General features: G+C 45.4%; 1 protein-coding gene across 1 annotated transcript; it reads left to right on the plus strand.

Moving 5' to 3' along the window:
- Positions 1-1,021: 1,021 nt before the first annotated feature.
- On the plus strand, positions 1,022-20,653 carry snx25 (sorting nexin 25). Its single transcript, XM_079745508.1, has 22 exons — positions 1,022-1,161; positions 1,442-2,123; positions 2,658-2,742; positions 5,039-5,255; positions 8,890-9,062; positions 10,016-10,202; positions 10,594-10,664; positions 11,045-11,235; positions 12,113-12,244; positions 12,549-12,698; positions 13,186-13,311; positions 13,473-13,637; positions 14,045-14,176; positions 14,533-14,673; positions 15,075-15,188; positions 15,420-15,497; positions 15,873-15,956; positions 16,508-16,625; positions 17,081-17,147; positions 18,218-18,399; positions 19,345-19,445; positions 19,597-20,653. Exons 2-22 carry the CDS (start codon positions 1,752-1,754, stop codon positions 19,660-19,662), a joined length of 2,952 nt encoding a protein of 983 aa, XP_079601634.1. The 5' UTR covers positions 1,022-1,161; positions 1,442-1,751; the 3' UTR covers positions 19,663-20,653.
- Positions 20,654-20,797: the final 144 nt, after the last annotated feature.

Here is a 20,797-nt window from a genome sequence, read left to right on the forward strand (position 1 = left end):
TGATCATTTTTCATTCAAAGAAAACTAAAAAAAATTGCGAAGAGGCTTGATAATGTTAGGTTTTGTGTGAGGCCGCTTTGTGAACTACAGCTCTTCGCTGCTCTCGAAGCTAATGATATACGTCACCACCCGCACTTGGAACTCCGGTACAGACATGGCGATCTCTCTGCTCCACTTCACCGCTTTTATCCAAAGGGAGGATAAAAGCATCGAAAGTCGGGGCATGTGGAGAGTTTCAGTTATGCTGATGGGGAGATTGTCGGTCTTGTCCATGCCAGTCGCAGGGAGCGTGACGTGTAGTCTTTCTCATTGTGTTTTCGCTACAGCCTTTAACTGAACAATTGCACAATAAACGGTCAAACTCTTATGAAAAATTATCATTTAAATCCACAAACAACATATGTGTAATCCAGGGCATATAAAGACTGGGACCAGAAGATAATTACTTTCTCTCCATTGAAACCCATTCATATCTTTCGATCTCATAGGTCCCATGGGCTTTACCGGAAGGGGCGTGACTTCGCCACTCTATACAGGGCCCAGAATTTGGTGCTACGGCCCTGTGTGTTATATATATAATATAATAATATAATAATAATAATAATGATATATATATTAGTCTATAATATATATTATAATATATATGGGCTATATAAATAAATATATATATACACACATATATATATATATATATATATATATATATATATATATATATATATATATATAGTTCACAATAACTAATACACGAAACCAGTAAACCAGGTGGTTCCATCAACACAACGTTTGTCAGGGAAATAAAATAAAACGTACATTTGTTCGTTGAGGTGCATTGTATTTACAGATGGGCGGGGTGTGCTCCTAATCCCTGGTATGTGTTATTAGATTAAAACAAACGCCGCCCTGTCGGATGGCTGTAGTCCATAAAACAGGCGCAGCACATGCCGCTACCGGTGCCGCTGATTGGCTGTCAGCGTTAGACAGTCGGTAAGATTTATCAGTCAGCTGAAGGCTGACACAACAACAATGTAGAGAGAGACGGCTTTCTGACAGACTGTTGCTGTTTCACTCATTCATAGACTGGCAGAAACAAATAAAGCAGTTGTGTTTAAAACAGGAACGGGAGAACGCTTGTTGTCCCGGGACCTCGTTTAAAGAGTGGTAAGTGTGTGAATATATATGAGCAGCGGCCGATGATGCCTCGGTTGCTTAGCAATAAGCTAGCTCCTTGGTGTGATAGCGTTCCGGCGGTCGCAGCCGATTGGCGACCACGGTCCTCACTCACACGGAGTCTCCTCACCCCTCACTATCTTCTATTTTAACACACATCGATACGATCAGGATCAAGCTAAGGCTAACAACAGATGCTAGCCTTTTCCAAGCCTCTCCTAGATTGTTAGCAACCGTCGCCAAGTAACCCCTCTGTTCGGCTGTCTCCAAGGTGACGGGGGTTGGAGCGGCTCTTGCGTCCCGTGGAGATCCACGGCCCCCCGGTGCTGGCCCTGAGGTCTAGACCTGTGCTTTCTGAAGCATCGCACGGTGCGCACCGGCCGGACCGTGAGAGGAGGCGGGAGAGGAGGCGCTGCGCGGCGGTCAGGAGATGTGTGAGCGGGGATGCCTCTCAACAGGACCAGCTGGGTAGTCGAGGGTCTACTACACGACTATAAACGCAATACCTCCATCCCTGGACTCACCTCCCCACCTTTTAACCGAACTACAAGTGACACATATATGGATGGTGGCTACGCACTATGCCCACCTCCTCGGCAACCCCTGCACCGCTGGCCGGAGGGAGGACCGGTAACGACCCCAGAGTAGCCGGGCAGCCCATGTCTGCTGCTCCGGCGTCTGCCTCGTCCTCTCCTCCGTCCATCAGCTCCTCGTTCCGGTTCGTCCCGGCTTTCGCTCTCGGCTTAGCGGCAGCGGTGGCCTTTCAGCTCGCCTGGGGAGGCCTGTCGCTGACCGCCTTCTTCTTAAAGCTCTTCCTCTACGTGTCTTTCGCCCTGCTGTGCTTCTTGGCGGGCAGCTTCGTCCTCTTGGTGAGGAAGAGTCCCCCGAAGGTCAGCAGCTTTCGGAGCAGGAGGCAGTCAGCCGCGCTGGTGGATTTCTTCAACAAGCTCATGGTAAGAGACTGGATATTGCACCTTTCAGCCTTAGACTATAATAACAAGGGACCACTGTGTGTGTGTGTACCAGACGATTACAGATGGATCACACCTGGTCCCAATTAACTTAATCCATCTAACACCAGGTTGTGGATCTGTGGTTGTTTGGTTGGGCCCACTCCATGACATTAAGTCATCCGCTCAATGTGGTTGAAGGGACAGACATCACCAGACAAGAACTTATTTTGTTGATCCTGCAAATGTCTCTAAAGTGGCTTTGTCTGGCTATCACTTCAGCTAGATTTCCCTCCCTGACGTTTCCTCTGCACCCTCCACCACTAGCCCCAGGGTTTTGTGTATTCTTGTATTATAAATGAGATTTAGTCATGCTGCTGGATTTATAAACACATGCTTGCATACACACACACTCGCACACATACAGAATGAAAATTCAATATTTTACGTTTTCATGGACAGCCACGTTGTACTTCTCTGCTTTGACTGAAGACAGGGTTGACAGTGTTCCATCCTGACAGTTGTTTTGGCTTCCAGGCTCGTTTTTCGGTGCCGGTGCAAGAGTCGATGCAGAACCGGAGGGTGGTGATCTCACACAACGTGGACAAGGCCCTGAAAGAAGGTGAAACCTAAATCCTCTCCTGTTATAAATGCTCACCTGTAGATCTTTGAGTTTCAATATGGGCAGCTCTTTACCTGATATCACTCTTGAACTGTAGGACAGCCATTATTAATATTGGACAATATTTGACATCTGAATAATATTATTTATATTCATATCTAATGTTATTTATTTTGTTTACATGTGAGAACTTTATCATGGCAGAATTTAAGGAGACATTATGGGGTATAACCTTGTAATGCATTGATTCTCTGTTGAATGAAAATGTAAACAAGTTGTTCAAATATGTCATAGAGCTGGCCTGTTGCTTTTCTTTACAATCATTTTAGGAAACCTTATTTCCCATAAAATCCAAGATGCATGAAAGTGAGGCAAAAGGGAGGAAAGCTTCTGCCTATGTTTAGAGCTTTGTTTACTTCCTCTGTCATTCTTCCTAGCTCATCCCCGATGGTAACCACCCATGCTTTGCTGACTGGTGTCTATCCTGCAAAAAAAGCATTTATCCCAGTTCTCTGAAGAAGTAATTGTGAAATATCCGTCGGTTTACCAGTCAGCAAAACATTGCCAAGCCACTGACCCTGCTCCATTGGATAGTTTGTAGCCAGCAATTCACTATTCACTAGGAGGGGTCATGCTGGCATATGGCTTCATGCATTACACTAATGTGTATTCAAAGGGTTTTTCTGAGCTCTTTATGTGATTATACTGTTGTTTTTGGAGAGATGGTGATAGTAATGACATTTGACTGTGTGCATGTTTCATATTTAACTCATTTAGAACCAGGGCTGCATGTAGAAGGCTATACCTAAAACAAGGCAAACCAGGCTACACTATCTTTTTCAATCTTCATTTGTTTAGGCCTTTGAGAAGCTATTTTTCCAATCCTTCAATAGACAAACCCTTAGTTTCATCCATGCCTTTCATGAAACCTTACCTTTTATCCAACCTGAATTCAGAATTATTGATAAATATTGGTATTTATATCAATTTGAGTTGCGACTGCTGCATAGATGCTGAGAATTGAGTAAAGCGGGTAAGGTAATATGTACATAGCGTTATTTTTTAGCCCTGCCGCTAAACCACGCCCACCAGGAAGCTGTGCGTTGCATAGCGTTTACCCATCATGCACTGTACTCTATTTTAAACATTCTAATGTTCTAAATTCGAGCTTTTTGATTTAACTAGTAGTTTGAGCCGTTCCCAGGTGGACATATATGAATTACGTCAGAATAGAGCGACGGCGCTGTGAAAAAAATAAACAAAAGTAAACGTTAACCGTTGGATCAAACGTCAGTCCTGGAGATGACTATCCTCGGCGTCGTAGGCATCATTCAGTACACTCTTGGTTCTCTTCAGATCGCATAAATCTTTCGCCTTTTACTAAAGATTTCCGTGGAGAGGACCATTATGAGTATCAACTAATTTTTTGATGCCCTGCTTTATTGCGGGGCTTTCTCACTTGTAAAAATGATGAAAACACCGACAATGGTCAGTCAACGCTGGCAGCACGCATGCGGGGGACCTGGTGTTCTTTAAATAAGTTCTAATATTTAGATAAACGATACAGCAGGCCTGTACACCGGATATTTTTGGATACAGAATTAACAATTAAAAAAAAGAATCTTCTTCATTATCGGCTATTTGTTCATTTTGAGGGCTCATGCAAAAAGCAGGACAGATAAATATTCTGAATCGTGCTTCAGAATACTACACACTCGGTGGCTCCAATATAAGAGTACTTCACAGGGGCGGTTCAGGGATCTGGGGACCTTCTGGCCTCTCTGTAGGGGGTTCTGTGCGAATGTCCACTAGAATGTGGGGAAGCTCGTATTTTATTGACCACTAGGTGCCCCTAGTAAGCGTCAGAAGCCGCGAGAAAATAACCTATTTTCAACACATTTGGCTGGAAGGCTTCAAGGTGTTTTGAAGCTTCATCTCGCCATCACAACATAAAAAATAAAGAAAAATACAAGTCTACCTTTGGTCTGAACACAAAACGCATGAAGACACTGGATGGTTTCCCATCCAAACACAGACCTCTGCCAGTGCTGCTGTCACTTGTCTGTCCGTAGTGTTTGACTACACGTACCGGGATTACATCCTGTCCCTGTCACTTGTCTGTCCGCAGTGTTTGACTACACGTATCGGGACTACATCCTGTCCCTGTCACTTGTCTGTCCGTAGTGTTTGACTACACGTACCGGGATTACATCCTGTCCCTGTCACTTGTCTGTCCGTAGTGTTTGACTACACGTACCGGGATTACATCCTGTCCCTGTCACTTGTCTGTCCGCAGTGTTTGACTACTCGTACCGGGACTATATCCTGTCCTGGTATGCGCCGCTGAGCCGGGACGAGGGGCAGCTGCACTCCATGCTGTCCGAGGACTGGTGGCAGGTGATTGGCCTGTTGAGGGCCAGGCTCGCCGACATAGACCTCGTCAATGTGGTGTGCTATGACACCATCAGGGTGCTCCACACACACTTCACTGACCTCAAGGCCGCTTCTGCAAGGTAAACACACACACACAGACACACACACACACTATGTTTATTTGCTTTGTGTGTGTAAAATCTGGTTTATGTATTTCTACCACCGATTATCCTGCTGTCCCCTTGAACTTTCTCTCCTTTCGTTTTTTATTGTTGCATAATGCCATCAACAAGCTCTTTTGATCCGCACATTGACCATTTCTTTTTTTTGTGAATTGGACAATATATTTTTAGATACAATAATTGAGGAAGGATATATAGAATGGCGATATGAATGGGTTTCAATGGAGAGCAAGTAATTATTTTGTGGTTCCAGCCTTTATATGCCCTGGATTACACATATGTTGTTTGTGGATTTAAATGATCATTTTTCATGCAAAGAAAACTAAAAATTTTCGCGAAGAAGTTTAATAATGTTAGGTTTTGTGTGAGGCCGCTTTATGGACTACTCTTCGCTGCTCTCGACGCGCATGATAAACGTCACCACCCGCACTTGGAACTCCAGTACAGACATGGCGATCTCTCTGCCTCACTTCACCGCTTTTTTCCAAGGGGAGGATAAAAGCATCAAAAGAGGTGAAAACCATTATAAGTCGGGGCAAGTGGAGGGTTTCAGTTATGCCGATTTGGAGATTATCTGTCTTATCTGTCCACCCCAGTTGCATGGAGCGTGATGTCACATTCAAGACATGTAGTCTATCTCATTGTGTTTTCTCTACAGCTTTTAACTGAACAATTGCTCAATAAACTGTCAAACTCTTGACATGAAAAATTATCATTTAAATCCACAAACAACATATGTGTAATCCAGGGCATATAAAGACTGGGACCAGAAAATAATTACTTTCTCTCTATTGAAACCCATTCATATTTTTCGATCTCATAGGTCCCATGGGCTCTACCGGAAAGGGCGTGACTTTGCCACTCTATTTGCATAGTGTTTACCCATCATGCACTGCGCTCTATTCTGTAACATTCTAATGTTCTCAAATAAAGCCTTTTGATATAACTAGTCATTTGAGCCGTACCCAGGGGGACATCACAATATAGCAAAGGCACTGTGTGAAAAACAAACTAAAATAATCGTTAACCGTTAGTTGAAACGTCATTCATGGAGTACAGTACTCTTGGTGTCCCAGATTTCTACAGTACACTCTTGGTTCTCTTCAGATCGCATAAATCTTTCGCCTTTTACTAAAGATTTCCGTGGAGAGGACCATTATGAGTTTCAACAAATTTTTTGATGCCCTGCTTTAATGCGGGGCTTTCTTACCTGTTTAAGAAAAGAAGGCACAGACAATTAATTGGTTGACTCGGCTGCATGCATGGTGGTTCCCTGTCTGCTGTTAAAACCATGTGTATTAGTTTTTCTTAGTGCTTTGGTACATTTCTCAAATCATCCTCAACATTTGCAAAACAGTAAATGCTTTTCTCAAAACAATTCGTACGAATAGCAAAACACCATGGATTACGCCATCAGAATGACAAGGCCTTGTCATCCTTGTCATTGCGTATGGATAAGACAAAATGCAAATTGCAAGTCAAATTGCTTAGTCATGTTGTCAATATAACAGTGTACTCTGGAGGGATGTTCTGATGTAAACTATGGCTAAAGTTTTGAAAACAATTATTGTAAATTGTAAGTTACACCTTATGGCTGGTTCAGACTACACGATTCTCAGACATTCCTCCACGATTTAACATTTCACACTATACGATCACAGAGCCAGGAAATCGGGCCTTGTCTCGTCGTAAGACTGGCCACACTACAAGATTCGAGGGTGCGATGCTCTCTACTTTGTATCATTCACGTTTGCAAGATATTTAGAAAATCTAAGGTTTAGAACTAACATAAATGCTTTTTACATTTTTGTCATAAAGGTTCCAGTAGTTTTTATATCTGCTCAATGCAGCAATTCCTCACAGTAGTTGCGTTGCGCGTGACATGAACGATACAAAGTAGACGCAACAACGTAGCCTAGCAACAAAGCGTCAACAATGGATCCCGAGTACCTAGCACTAGGCATTATGCTGGCGGTCCTCTGCACAGAAACGGAAAGGAAGAAAAAGAAGAATAGATTGTGGACTCGTTCTTGGGTTGCACGAAGAGGAGAGCTCGGGATGTCGGTGCTACATACCGAACGGGAGGTAATGTTTTATGAACATAATAAGTTGAACGCTGCGCGTGAGCTCCAGCTGTTCGCGGGGTTCCCTCACGTCAACAGTGGATACGTCATGCGATTCCCCAAAAAATTCAGACATGCCAAACTTTTCGTGGGGTATTCGAACGTCGCAGACGAAAACATCGCAGATCGCAAGCATGTCACATTACAAGACCTCGTCTCGTCGCCGACCTTTCAAAATCGTGTAGGATTCGCAAATTTGTCTGCGACGAAAGAATCGGACTGAAATCGTGTAGTCTGAACCAGCCATTAGTGTATGTGGGAGATTGATTGCAAGAGACTGGACAAGATTCATATTTACGCTTTGTATTGTAATTTGTTGACAGACCATGTCATTGCTAGAAATGTGAACATAGGACAATCTCCTTAGGGTAAACTGTACATGCATTGCTGTAGGAATTACAGTGCAGTCTTCCTACACCTCCTGACGTTCCTGTCTGTTGGGCCACAAATTCTCATTCTCACGCAGCCTCCCTCCTCTTCCTCTTCTTCTCTCTGGCTGTTAACCCCGTCCAATTCCTTGTCCTTCCATTGTCAGTCAATGTAGCATTGTGTTGTGCTCCAGCTATATATATACACTTGCCAGTTCATGGTTCATGAGATGCACCTTTGAGCCATTTTAGTAAACTGGTTGATCGTTGGTTGATCTAACTCTTCACACATTTCCCTTCTTTAGAGAAAGTCAAGATTCACCTGGTAGCAATTTACCAATTCACGACAGATTTAGAAAAAAAATCTAATGGAAATGTATAGAACTATGCTTGACATATTATGACAACTTGTTGAACCATTTTGCATGTAAATACTTATGCAATGAACTAATGCCTAAATGTTGTGGGGTTTAGACTATTCAATAGAGACCATTACAATACATTTTGATCAACATGACATAAACAATTGATAATGTAGGAAAGAGCAGAGAATTGTACATAATCATTTGCATGAATGTACCATAGCATTTTCAACTTGTTCAAAGAAATGATAAACTGCTTTTTTGATGTGCACAAGTGACACAATGATGTGAATATTGAACAGGTAGTTTTGAGAATTTCAATTCTGATGAATGTACCAAAGTGACTGAGAAAAACTGTAGTGGATAGAAAAATGATACAAATATTGAGACGATTAAATATAGACTATGAATATGAAATGGTAGTCTCTAACTGATGTGTGATACTGTGTAGTTGTGTCAGCACTGGATCAGTGCAAATCTAGGAAGACGTCACATCTATCTTCATCCAGGTCACTTCAGTTGGAGACGGACGGGCACTCCACAACTCTCCCCTCCCCCTCCTACACAACCACCCCCATGACACCGAGTTCTGACCATCTAGTGTCTCTCTCTCTCTCTCTCTCTCTCTCTCTCTCTCTCTCTCTCTCTCTCTCTCTCTCTCTCTCTCTCTCTCTCTCTTTCTCCATTTTTCTCAATTTTTTTCCATTTCTATACCTCTTCTTCTTCTCCCTCTCTCCAGACCCGAGGAGTGTGCCAAGCCCTTCCCACTGCACCCCTGCCTGGTCAGCCCAGAGTCTGAGCTGGCCTTCCTGCGCTGCGTGGCCCGGATCCTGCTGCTGTGTCTGCTGCCTCACCGAGACGCCAAGTCCAACACGCTGCGCTGCTGCCTCACAGAGGTCATCACTACCAAAGGTACTAGACCTACCAGCAGCTAGCTGCTACCTCACAGAGGTCATCACTACCAAAGGTACTAGACCTACCAGCAGCTAGCTGCTACCTCACAGAGGTCATCACTACCAGAGGTACTGGACCTACCAGCAGCTAGCTGCTACCTCACAGAGGTCATCACTACCACAGGTACTAGACCTACCAGCAGCTAGCTGCTACCTCACAGAGGTCATCACTACCAAAGGTACTGGACCTACCAGCAGCTGATTTTTACTCAACTGCATGTGAGTAAGGTCCAATACCTAGATAACTTGATAAATGTGATGTATGACTGTGCCACTCACATTTTCAGTGAATGGGCCCTTCCTAAAGCTAGTGCACATACCTAAAGCTAGTGAACATACTGAAAGCTAGCGCACATACTTCAAGCTAGTGCACATACCGAACGCTAGCGCACATACCAAAAGCTAGTGCACATACCACAAGCTAGTGCACATACCGAAAGCTAGTTAACATACCGAAAGCTAGTGCACATTTCTAAAGCTAGTGCACATACCGCAAGCTAGTTTACATACCTAAAGCTAATGCATGGGCCTAAAGCTAGTGCACATTTCTAAAGCTATTGCACATATCGCAAGCTAGTACACATTAGGGCTGGGCAATTAATCAAATATTGATCGCGATTTCGATTTTAGCGTCAAACGATCACAAAACTAATATAATGGAACATACCTAAAGCTAGAGCAGTGAAGGCCCTGGCGGCTGTGTTGAGGTGTCAACACAAGAGTAGCATTTCTGGGCATGAATTGAACTAAAGCAGTTGTGATGTATTCACTGATTACACTATTAGGATGTCTCCCATGCACCTTTTGACCTTTCCTTCATGCCTGGATAGTCGATGAAGTAGAAGACTGCAGTGTTTCTTGCTCTTGTTTTGCTCACGCCATGTGTGTGCTCCATGTGTGTGTTTCCTCCAGTGCTGAGGCCTCTGGTGGAGGTGCTCAGCGACCCGGACACTATCAACCGGACGCTGCTGTCCCAGCTGGAGCAGCGGGAGCAGCAGTCGGAGCAGCAGAAGAAGGCGTACACCTACGCAGCCTCCTATGAAGACTTCATCAAGCTCATCTCCACCTCCGCCGACATCAACTTCCTCACACAACTCAGGTGCCCGGATGATGCAGACTATCCCCCGGCTCATTTTGAAACCACCATCGCTATCCACTTTACCCCTCTAGCGAGTGCGCAGCATGGAGACGCACAGTGCAACGCACGCACGCGCACACGCACTCGCCTGCACACGCACAGACACACTCTCTACCGGTTCATTTGCTGATGGGCTTTGTTACCATGGGAACAGACAGCGATAGACGGGAGTTCTATATATGGCGCTGGCGGGAGACTGCCTGGCGCACCCATTAGTTCTACACGGTTGCTGCATTTGTATACAATCCAAATATATCTTACCCTCGAAGTAAGTCCTTGGATAACTTTCTTGTGCAATCGCAATGGCTGAAATGGCTTTACGGGCTGTCTTTCTCCCCCTCCTGGTCTCCAGGACCCAGATCATGATGGAGATCATCCATGCCACCACCATCAGCAGTCTGCCTCAGCTCAAGAAGCAGAAAGGTACAATGTCCTCACCAAGCAAATGTGCATCACCTTGAAGCAAATTATTTAATTAAGAACACTAGTCCGATTGTTGCCAGGCCCTACCCCGTTTAATGGAGAATTAGGAGAGGCTACAGAGAAAATACTAGTTCTAGTACAGTGGCTTCATGCTTGAAAGTTCTGATTCTAATATGGATAAAAAATGCAGGATTGAAAGTTTGTAAGGCAACATTTAGTATCTTTTAAATAATGACAGGCGTAACAAGCAGTGTTCTTTACTGTGTCTCTGGAGTGCAGTCCATCTTTAGTGGTGTGACGCAAGTCAATAGGCTCTTACGGACACTAGGATGTGGTTGTATGGACTGACCAAACGTGTCTACCTCTGTGTGCACGCTCAGACCGGAAAGGCAGAGAGTCTGCGGCCATGAAGGCTGACCTGCTCCGGGCGCGGGACATGAAGCGCTACATCAACCAGCTCACCATCGCCAAGAAGCAGTGTGAGAAGAGGATCCGGCTGCTGGGCGGGCCCAACTACGAGCAGTCTGAGGAAGGGGGTGCGGACGAGCCCGACGGCCCACAGAGCCAGAAGGTGAGCTCTCATACACCCACTGTGCTTAAAACACAACCAAGGTAGTAAAGTGATGGAAGACTGGATACATCCGATGGGCTCCATCATGTATCCCTCCAAACATCCCTCCTGGTATCCCTGAAAACATCACCATGGTGGGGATTTGAGTGGTGGTGGAAGAGTCGTTGCAGGTTCAGCCCAAAGCACAGGGAGTACAAATCGTGGGTACCCAAAGAGGAACCAGGGTCGGGCTGTTTTAGCGAAGCAGAGCTCACGGAGCAATCTGTTTTAGCTGCTCTCTGTTTTACCTGCTCTCTGTTTTACCTGCACTCTGGTTTAGATGGACTCTGCACTGTTTTACATGGCTGCGGGTGACAACATTAGCATATTCCCTATAGTGTTGGGATTGAAAGGCTACCTATCCAGGTTCTGCCAAGCTTGGTAGGCATCTACCACTGGCTAATGTGACCTTCCTATGGTGGACTCCATGGTATATTGAAGGCTAAAGCCATGAACTGCTCTCTCTGAACTTACTGTCTCCTACTGAGGTCGAAAAGATCTAACAAAGTATTGGACGACAGGATAAATCAAATGACCTTTTCTGAGGTAAAGTCGTTACTGATTATACATTTTATAATAAATACTCAACATATGCACCGCGTTTTTTATTGAATGAGGTAAACGTCGAGTTTGTGTCAATTGGATGTGTGCGGATTGATTTGGTTCTGGCTCAGACTACATTTGGTAGTTTGCTAATAGTTAGAATCAACAATTATAAAATGCATGCATCATTTTTCAATGAGTCGATTGCCGGGTTTGGAAGTCAACGTAGGGGTGAGCTCCATCAAGCGACTGCTGAATGCCTGCCCGACCCGTCATATACCTTCTGTCTTTCTAGATCCTCCAGTTCGACGACATCATGGTGAACCCGGGCTTCAGGGAGCACTTTCGGGTCTACATGGAGCATGTGGATAAGAGGGCTCTGATCAGCTTCTGGGAACTGGTGGAGAGCCTGAAGACTGCTAACAAGGTGAGACGTTCATCACTTTGCTCCAATATGACATCTTTGTCTATGTGTGTGTGTATATATATATAAATAAATGTATAAATATATTGGAGAGACCTGCACATCCAAACTGTGGTGCCGGTGCATCTGAATAACATGGTACAAGTTTATTGATTTGAAAAGCTCCCAAAAACAAAAGTTTGTACTCTGTTGTTGATGTATATATCAACAACAGAGGATATACTTTGTCTTATATATAATCATCCTATAATTGTTCCAATTGGGAGCTACTAATAAAGTTGTGCTGTGATGATCGTATGGCTGACAGAACGAGGTGCCCCAGATCGTTGGGGAGATCTACCAGAAGTTCTTTGTGGAGAGCAAGGAGATCCCGGTGGAGAAGATCCTGCTGAAGGAGGTCCAGCAGAGTCTGGTGGGAAACCGAGGAACGCAGGTCTTCATCAGACTGCAGGAACAGGTAGCGAACGGGCACTGTGATGCATCCATAATGTCAATGGCAATATAACCAACTGAATGTAGTGGACCATACTGGTTCTGCATGCGGAGCAGAGCTACAGAGATACAGTTCTGCATGTGGTGCAGAGCTACAGGGATACAGTTCTCCATGTGGTGCAGAGCCACAGGGATACAGTTCTGCATGTGGAGCAGAGCTACAGGGATACAGTTCTGCATGTGGAGCAGAGCTACAGGGATACAGTTCTGCATGTGGAGCAGAGCTATAGCGATACTTTTACTTTGCACAGTTAAGATATGATGACATGATCATTCTGGCTCATAGCAACATGGTTTAGTTGTAGAGTAACATAGCTCATTCTCTCTCATCTCTCTATTTCGCATTTATTTGACATTGGCCGGATACAAGTGCTGTAGATATTGCTTCACAGATGCTAGACCTGCGAGGAGGCACTCTGCTCAAACATCCAGAATGTTCTTGTGTCCTCCAGGTCGCTGAGACAATGAGGGAGCGCTACTATCCATCCTTCCTGGTCTCTGACATCTACGATAGGCTGATCCGGAGGGAGGAGCAACGCAGCCAATCAGAGAGCAGTACCGAGGACAAGGAGGAGGGGGTTAGAACCGTTCACATACACATGCACCCCAACGGATCACACACTAGTTAGCGTTTTTCTCTTAATGTCATCATCCCAGAATGTCTCCTCATTTGTATGTGTGTGTGTGTGTGTGTGTGTCTGTGTGTGTGTGTGTGTGTGCGCCCACGCCCACCGAACAGTGCCCAGGTCTAGATGCAGGGGAGGACGTGTGTGACGAAGGGAGCAAAGGGATCAACGAGCAGGCGAGCTACGCCGCCACCAAGCTGCGGCTGCTCTACGACAAACTGGAGTACAAGCGCCAGGCACTGGGCTCCATCCAGAACGCCCCCAAACCAGACAAAAGGGTACGGGAACATCTGACCACGCCGCCGGCTCAGCAGCACCAAGCATTGGAGTGAATGGGGACTCCTCGAGCGGACATGTGTTGACCATGCAGATATAACTGTACCATGTTCACAAACTAACTATGTTGGCTACAAGTGGGAAAGTAGTTTCACTGCACCTAACTCAACAAAAACACGTTTACATGTTAATTCAGCTCTTTTGTTTGGTGATCTTTAACCCACAGAAACTTTAATAACCCTAACCCGATAATAATATAATATATATTATAATAAAATAAAAGTAAACCGTCTTTCAACTAATTACTGCAGTAAAATATAGTGACGCTGAAGTACCCAGTGCTACGGGATCACACAGGAGAGAGGGGTGACTGTAACGGGCACATCTGACGGGACTGTTGCGTTTTTAGATCGTGAGCAAGCTGAAGGAGGAGATCGCAGCCATGGAGAAGGAGCACAGCGAGCTTCAGCAACACATCGGCCGGACAGACTGGTGGTGTGAGAACCTGGGTCACTGGAGGGCGACCATCACCGCTGCAGAGGTAACCGCCACGGCCGTTAGCCCGGAGCAAACGAGCTGCGAACCAGCTCGAAAAACCACGGACTGGGGAGAGACCGTCTCCAGCCCAATACCTTGGTTAGAGTCAACCACGCAGCTGGTCAGGGGCAGAGAGAGTGAGGCATCTTGCTCAGGGACACCTCGACACTCAGCTAGGAGGAGCCGGGTATAGAACTAGCAACCTTCCGGTTACCAGCCAACCAGCTCTACCTCCTGAGCTACTGCCGCCCCTGTAGACAACAGCTGTGTCTGTTTGGCCCTGTCCCCTTCAGGCTGCATGGCAGAAACGGCGCTCTGGGACGCTGTAACTGCTCAAGGTGAATAGTGTGTGTGTTCCAGGCCACAGAGGAGAGCGGCGAGATGACGGCCTCCTACAGCATATGTGTGAGCCTGGCAGAGGGCGAGGAGTCGGCCAACAGCCGCTGGTGCGTCCAGAGGAAACTCATCGAGTTCCAGATTCTGCACCGCAAGCTCACAGAGGTAATGCGATGCAGAGACACGCCTTAGAAAACCAAAGTGTTTGAATGATTGCATTGGGCGCTGTGTAGAATAGAGTACATCTTCTCTTATTACATGGGGATGTGAAACGTCTTGTTCTGAGTCTCTTTGTGTTTGTCGTACACCAGTGTTTTCTACATGGGGATGTGAAGCGTCTTGTTCTGAGTCACTTTTTGTTTGTCGTACACCAGTGTTTTCTACGTGGGGATGTGAGCCGTCTTGTTCTGAGTCACTTTGTGTTTGTCGTACACCAGTGTTTTCTACATGGGGATGTGAAGCGTCTTGTTCTGAGTCACTTTGTGTTTGTCGTACACCAGTGTTTTCTACATGGGGATGTGAAGTGTCTTGTTCTGAGTCTATTTTTTGTGTTTGTCGTACACCAGTGTTTTCCATCACTGAAGAAACAGCAGCTGCCGTCGTTGAGTAAACTGCCCTTCAAATCCATCGACCAGAAGTTCCTAGAAAAGAGCAAAGCGCAGCTCAACGCCTTTCTACAGGTAGAATGACACTCTTAGTACTGCAATATCTGTATGTAGTATCTGTACTCTGGAGATCTGCTCTGTGTTGGACGATGGGACTGTATCAATTAAGTCGTTTAATTAGGCACTCAATGCCAGAACTGTACCAATACTGCCCACCAGAATCAGTTTTGGAAATGGTGATGCTGACTTTCTCTCTCCCTGTGTGTATGTGGGTGTGTGTGTGTGTGTGTGTGTGTGCGTGTGCAGCGTCTACTGACAGATGAGCGGTTGTGTCAGTCAGAGGCTCTTTATGCATTCCTAAGCCCCTCCCCAGAGCACCTCAAGGTAGGGCAGCTTGTGAAACTCCTGCATGCGGCTCACACATGGACCTGTCCATCTCTGTAAATCACTTGAGGTCCACAAGCAAGGCTTACAATTGAATCACATTCACAAATACGTTGGAAATAAATGCAAACAAAATGCATGATTCATTCATAACAACAAGTCATGTTTTTGTCATTTGCAGCATTTGGATGGATTTAGAAACGTTATCCTCTACCATGTTTAGTCCATACTTCACCCTGACTTGTTTATTGAAAATGGGACCAAAACATTCCCTTGTGTGCATTAACCTTGGTACAAGAGTGGAGACCTATGCAATACTGCGCAGACCTTCCAGAAGACTGTGTGTGTACGTGACTGTAAGCTGTTTGTCTACAGGTGATGTCAATCACCAAGAAGTCGTCTTTCTCTCTCGCATCTTTCCTGGAGAAACTGCCTGGAGACTTCTTCTCACATACAGAGGTAGCACGCACACCATCACCCACATCAACACTCACATGCACAAACACACACGCACACACACTCTAATCATGTGTGGGCCATTCATTATCGGGGTCAGATGATGAACACACAGCGTTCCTGTTGAACCAGGCGGGCTCAATTACACTTTTCATTCAGAGCTTCAATCACAGTTATTTGCCTCGAGGGCAGCAAACTCTTTTGCAACTCATTACACATTTTAATGATGACACTAATGACATGAAAGAGTGTGGGTGTGTCTGTGTGTCTGTGTGTGTGTCTGTGTTTGTGTTTGTGTCTGTCTGTGTGTTTTGCTATGTGTGTGTTTGCTTGTATCTGGTATGTTTGTGTGTGCTAACTTGTTGTTTGCGTGTGTGTGTGTGTGTGTCTGTGTGTGTGTGCTACCATTATGTGTGTGCTTGTGTGTGTGTGTGTCTGGTGTGAGCTAACTTGGTGAATGTGTGTGTTGATGTGTGTCTGGTGTGTGCTGTCCTAATGTGTGTGTGTGTCTGGTGTGGGCTAACTTGTTGCGTGTGTGTGTGTCCTCTCCCTAGGAGGAGGCGGATGACGACAGCGACCACTCAGACTACGGCGACGAGCCGGACGGGCGGAAGGACGCCCTGGCCGAGCCCTGCTTCATGCTCATAGGGGAGATCTTCGAGCTGCGAGGCAGTGAGTCCCAATGCTCCCTCCGTGCTCTCTGTGTGCTTTACAACGCCTCCATACCACTCCGTACAGTGGCTCCGTGAAAGCTGGACAAATGTGTCTCCCATGCCATCTGCTGGTGTTAACGCAGATGGCAAGGTGACGTCTTCACCAAGTCCGTTACCTTGTGGTGGTATCAGCTCCCTGTGTTATCTTCATTCATAAAAATGTTTCCTGCTTCCAGCTAATTGATTACAATTTGATAGAGGCACGACATTAGCCCTATATAGTTTAGCTTCCACTCTATAAAGGGATCCAGATCTTTAACACGTGTGTGTGTGTGTGTGTGTGTGAGTTTGCGTGTGTGTGTGTGTGTGTGTGCGCATGCGTGTGTGTTTCCGTGAATTTTGGGCTGAGTTTTTCTTAACTATTAATACTGTTATGATTATTTCCCCCTCCTTTCTCTTCCTGTGACTCCCTAGTGTTTAAGTGGGTGAGGAAGACTCTTATTGCACTAGTCCAGGTGACGTTTGGCCGCACCATCAACAAGTAAGTCCCAATTCTGAGCCCTCCTGTAATGCTGATTGTCAGTTCAGAAAACGAAGGCCTGAGTGTCTGTGGCCCCGGGTGTCTGGCCCCGAGTGTCTGTGGCCCCGGGTGTTTGGCCCCGAGGGTCTGTGGCCCCGGGTGTCTGTGGCTCAGAGTGTATAAATGCATGGGGGGTCAGCCCACTCATACTTGGTAAACTACGTGTCAGCAAAACCTATTAGCCAAACCCGATTCTAACCATTTTCTGTGTTCTGCGAAAAAAGGTCATAATTCAGTCAACATTTTATGCATGGGCAGACACACAACCTCAAGAAACGCCAATAGCACTGCCGAAAAAGGTGGTGCCATGTCTGATGGCAACTGCAATTCGCCGCCCGATTGATCTTATAGGCTGACTCTTAACCATGTATATAGTTTTTTAAAAATACTTCCAAAGCTTTGCAAATCTTATCTGGTGCTTTGATGGTCCTTAATGTGCGAAGGAAACAAGGTGCAAAGTAAATAAGAGGCAAAGTGATTCCGGAAATGATTTTGTTAGAGGACCAATGACAGCACTTGCGGTCTCCGTTCGTCTCCGTTGCGTTGGCGGATAGTTAGAGGTCCCATGACATGCCACCAGGTGCGGTGTGATTAGCCGTGACAAGCCGTTTTGGAAATATGCCCCTTATGACATCACAGGTGGGCGTGTCCACCTAGTTGTGTGCTGGATAGACCAGTCTACCCAGTGGACCGTAGCAAACGTTTCTCATCTATCCGTCACACATCTAGGTGGACACGTCCACCTGTGATGTCATAAGAGGCAGATATCCAAAACGGCTTGTAACTGCTAATCACACCACACCTGGTGGCATGTCATGGGACCTTTAAAAAATATTGGATGCGCACGTAGAGGGCTCTCTGTGTCTATGTACAGCACTTTACGGAGTAGTATAAACCAGCCTTAAGATGGAGGCAGCCACTAGGTTAACAAGGCCCATGGCAGTGAATGATGTGTGCTTCTCCACCGCTAACAAAGGAGTGAATGGAGATCTAAAAACCTAGTCCCTTGTGATCTATTTGTGTTCCTTTAGACAGATCCGGGACACTGTGAACTGGATCTTCAGTGAGCAGATGCTGGTCTGTTACATTAGCATCTTCCGGGATGCGTTCTGGCCCAATGGGAAGCTGGCGCCGCACATTAAGGCCCGCACCGCCTCAGAACGCCGGGACACCAAGGACAGAGCCCAGCAGAAGCTCCTGGACAACATCCCTGGTAAGGCTTTAGTTCTGGACCCAGTCATGTTGTTTACTGCTGCTTCTGTCTAGATGTGACGCAGGGTTCATTTTTGTGATGTGGTTATTAATTGTTATTGAGGAATGGTCACATTGATCATGAGGTATTAAGGTTTAGTATGTATGAAAAGTAGAGAATGCATTGAGGCAGTCTCCTTTATTTTACGCTCTGTAGAGCCCAAACACACACAGCCAATTCCAGTAATATGTTTGGCGTGATACAAAAATGAATTAGGATCATATCGGTTTAAAGGCCTAATGTGTAACATTACCTCATAAAAATGCATGCAAACAACTAAACAGGTTATATATTTGAGTTCTGTACCTTCTTTATCCTAATTGTTCCACATCCCAAGTTTTAAGGCCGTTAACCGTTACATTTGATTGCATGTCAATGGCGCCATATGCCCACTATCTCTGGTTAAACAGTGAAAGTAGTCGCCTCAACTCATGGTAAGTTAGCAAGTTAATGTTACTTGCTGACTTACCTGATCGATTTTCACCGGCCTTGGTGGTGAAGACAACAACTCCTGTGATCCCACGTTATGCGTCTCCATCATCAAACTACTTACTTATTTATTGTTTTTATTGAGCAACCCCTAGAAGGTGAAATTACTCATGAAACCTTGAATGGGGCAAAACAAGACTGAGCGCAAAAGTAGTGGAGTTGTATTGTTTTGCTCACTTGGTATAGGGCTTGAGTCTATGTTGGAAATTAAAAATCCAAACGATTATTTTGCGTTAGTCCCCACACTGCCATGTGCTATATGCTCAAGGGTATGGATTTAATCTTGAATGGCAATGATTAGTAACCAAATTCAGCTACAATGAACTGTATATTGTTCACCATAGGTTGGAGAGCTCTTTCCATCAGTCCTTGATGTTGATCCTGTTTTGTTTTCTCCTTCCTCTTGCTTGACAACAGAAGCCCTGGCGATTCTGGTGGGCCAGCAGAACGCTCGCTTTGGGATCATCAAGATCTTCAACGCACTTCAGGAGACGAACGCCAACAAACACCTGCTCTATGTAGGAAGAGGACACACACACACACACACACGCACGCACGCGCGCACGCGCGCACACACACACACACACACACGCAAAAGACCAACGCACCAGCACAGGGGCCAGCCATGTGACTTGGGTGTGTTTGCTTCTGTGTCTCCGTCTCTTCCAGGTGCTGATGGAGATGTTACTGAAGGAACTGTGTCCCGAGCTCAACACGGCGATGGAACAGATCTGAACTCAGACACCACAGAGACACCACACACACACACACAGGCACACACATACGGCCAATGTTAACAGGCCAGACGTTGACTTCTGCTGGCTCGTCTTTAAGACCCCCTGCTGGTCGAACCAATCATAAACTGCCAAGCCGAAGCGGCGGATAAACCATTGGTAGAGGCTGACGTCCTGTCGTTGTTAAAGAGAGCTGTTCTGTTTTTGTATGTTTTTTGTTTTGCAGTGAGGCATTTCAAAAGCCTAGATCCACACTAGAATACAACATCATACGACATCAAACTCACTGTAGCACAAATCTGATCCGATGGCTGTCCATGAAATAGACGTCACTCCTTCCTTGGTTAGCAAGTCATCTGCTCAGATGTAGATCAAATCTAGAGGTGAAAAGCTCTACGCTTTTGCACAATATCAGATCTATTGTTTTGTATGATCGTTGGACTCACACCAGGACTCATGCCTGCCGCTTCTTCCACATTCAAACTGCGGCGATCGTCTTCTTCCCATGCATAGAAGGAGTTTAAATCCATCCCCCCCACCCGTACAGGCAGGGTCTGTCCATCAAACGTCTGGATTCAACTCTGAGCCAACAGTGGGTTGGTTTGCTCCTAAAGGAACTCTAGGCTGTAGTTTTCACTCACACAAGCGCGACCACATTCGTAGTCAGGGAAACTTGTTTTGTGCGGGTTGTAATCCGGCCAAGATCCTTTATAGACTGTGTAATGTTATGAGATGTAGCCAAAAGACGGAGCAGAAGAAGCTCAGGTTTATTTTCCCAAAATGCAGTGCGTGTGGGCTGTCTTTGCACAGAACATCCCCACATGACCAGAGCAGCGACACTTATGTTATGTTATCATTGTTAAAAAAAAGGCTTATCATTGTGCAATATGTCATGTTAAAGTCATTGTGATGATTTTATTTGTGATTTGTTATTGTTGATAGATTTTATTTTTACCAAAAACTGTTTAGAGCCTTTATATAAGCAATAAATTGCAAAATGGAAAAAAAAGACATTGGGGGTGTGATTTCTGATACATTATATTTTGTACGTAGAACTAGAATCGAGAGTATCTAAGATATCTGCACCGTTGCAACACAACAAAGCAGTTAATTGATTATATTGAACATATATTAAG

The sequence above is a fragment of the Pollachius pollachius genome (assembly GCF_949987615.1).
Source record: "Pollachius pollachius genome assembly, chromosome: 10".
Lineage (NCBI taxonomy): Eukaryota > Metazoa > Chordata > Actinopteri > Gadiformes > Gadidae > Pollachius > Pollachius pollachius.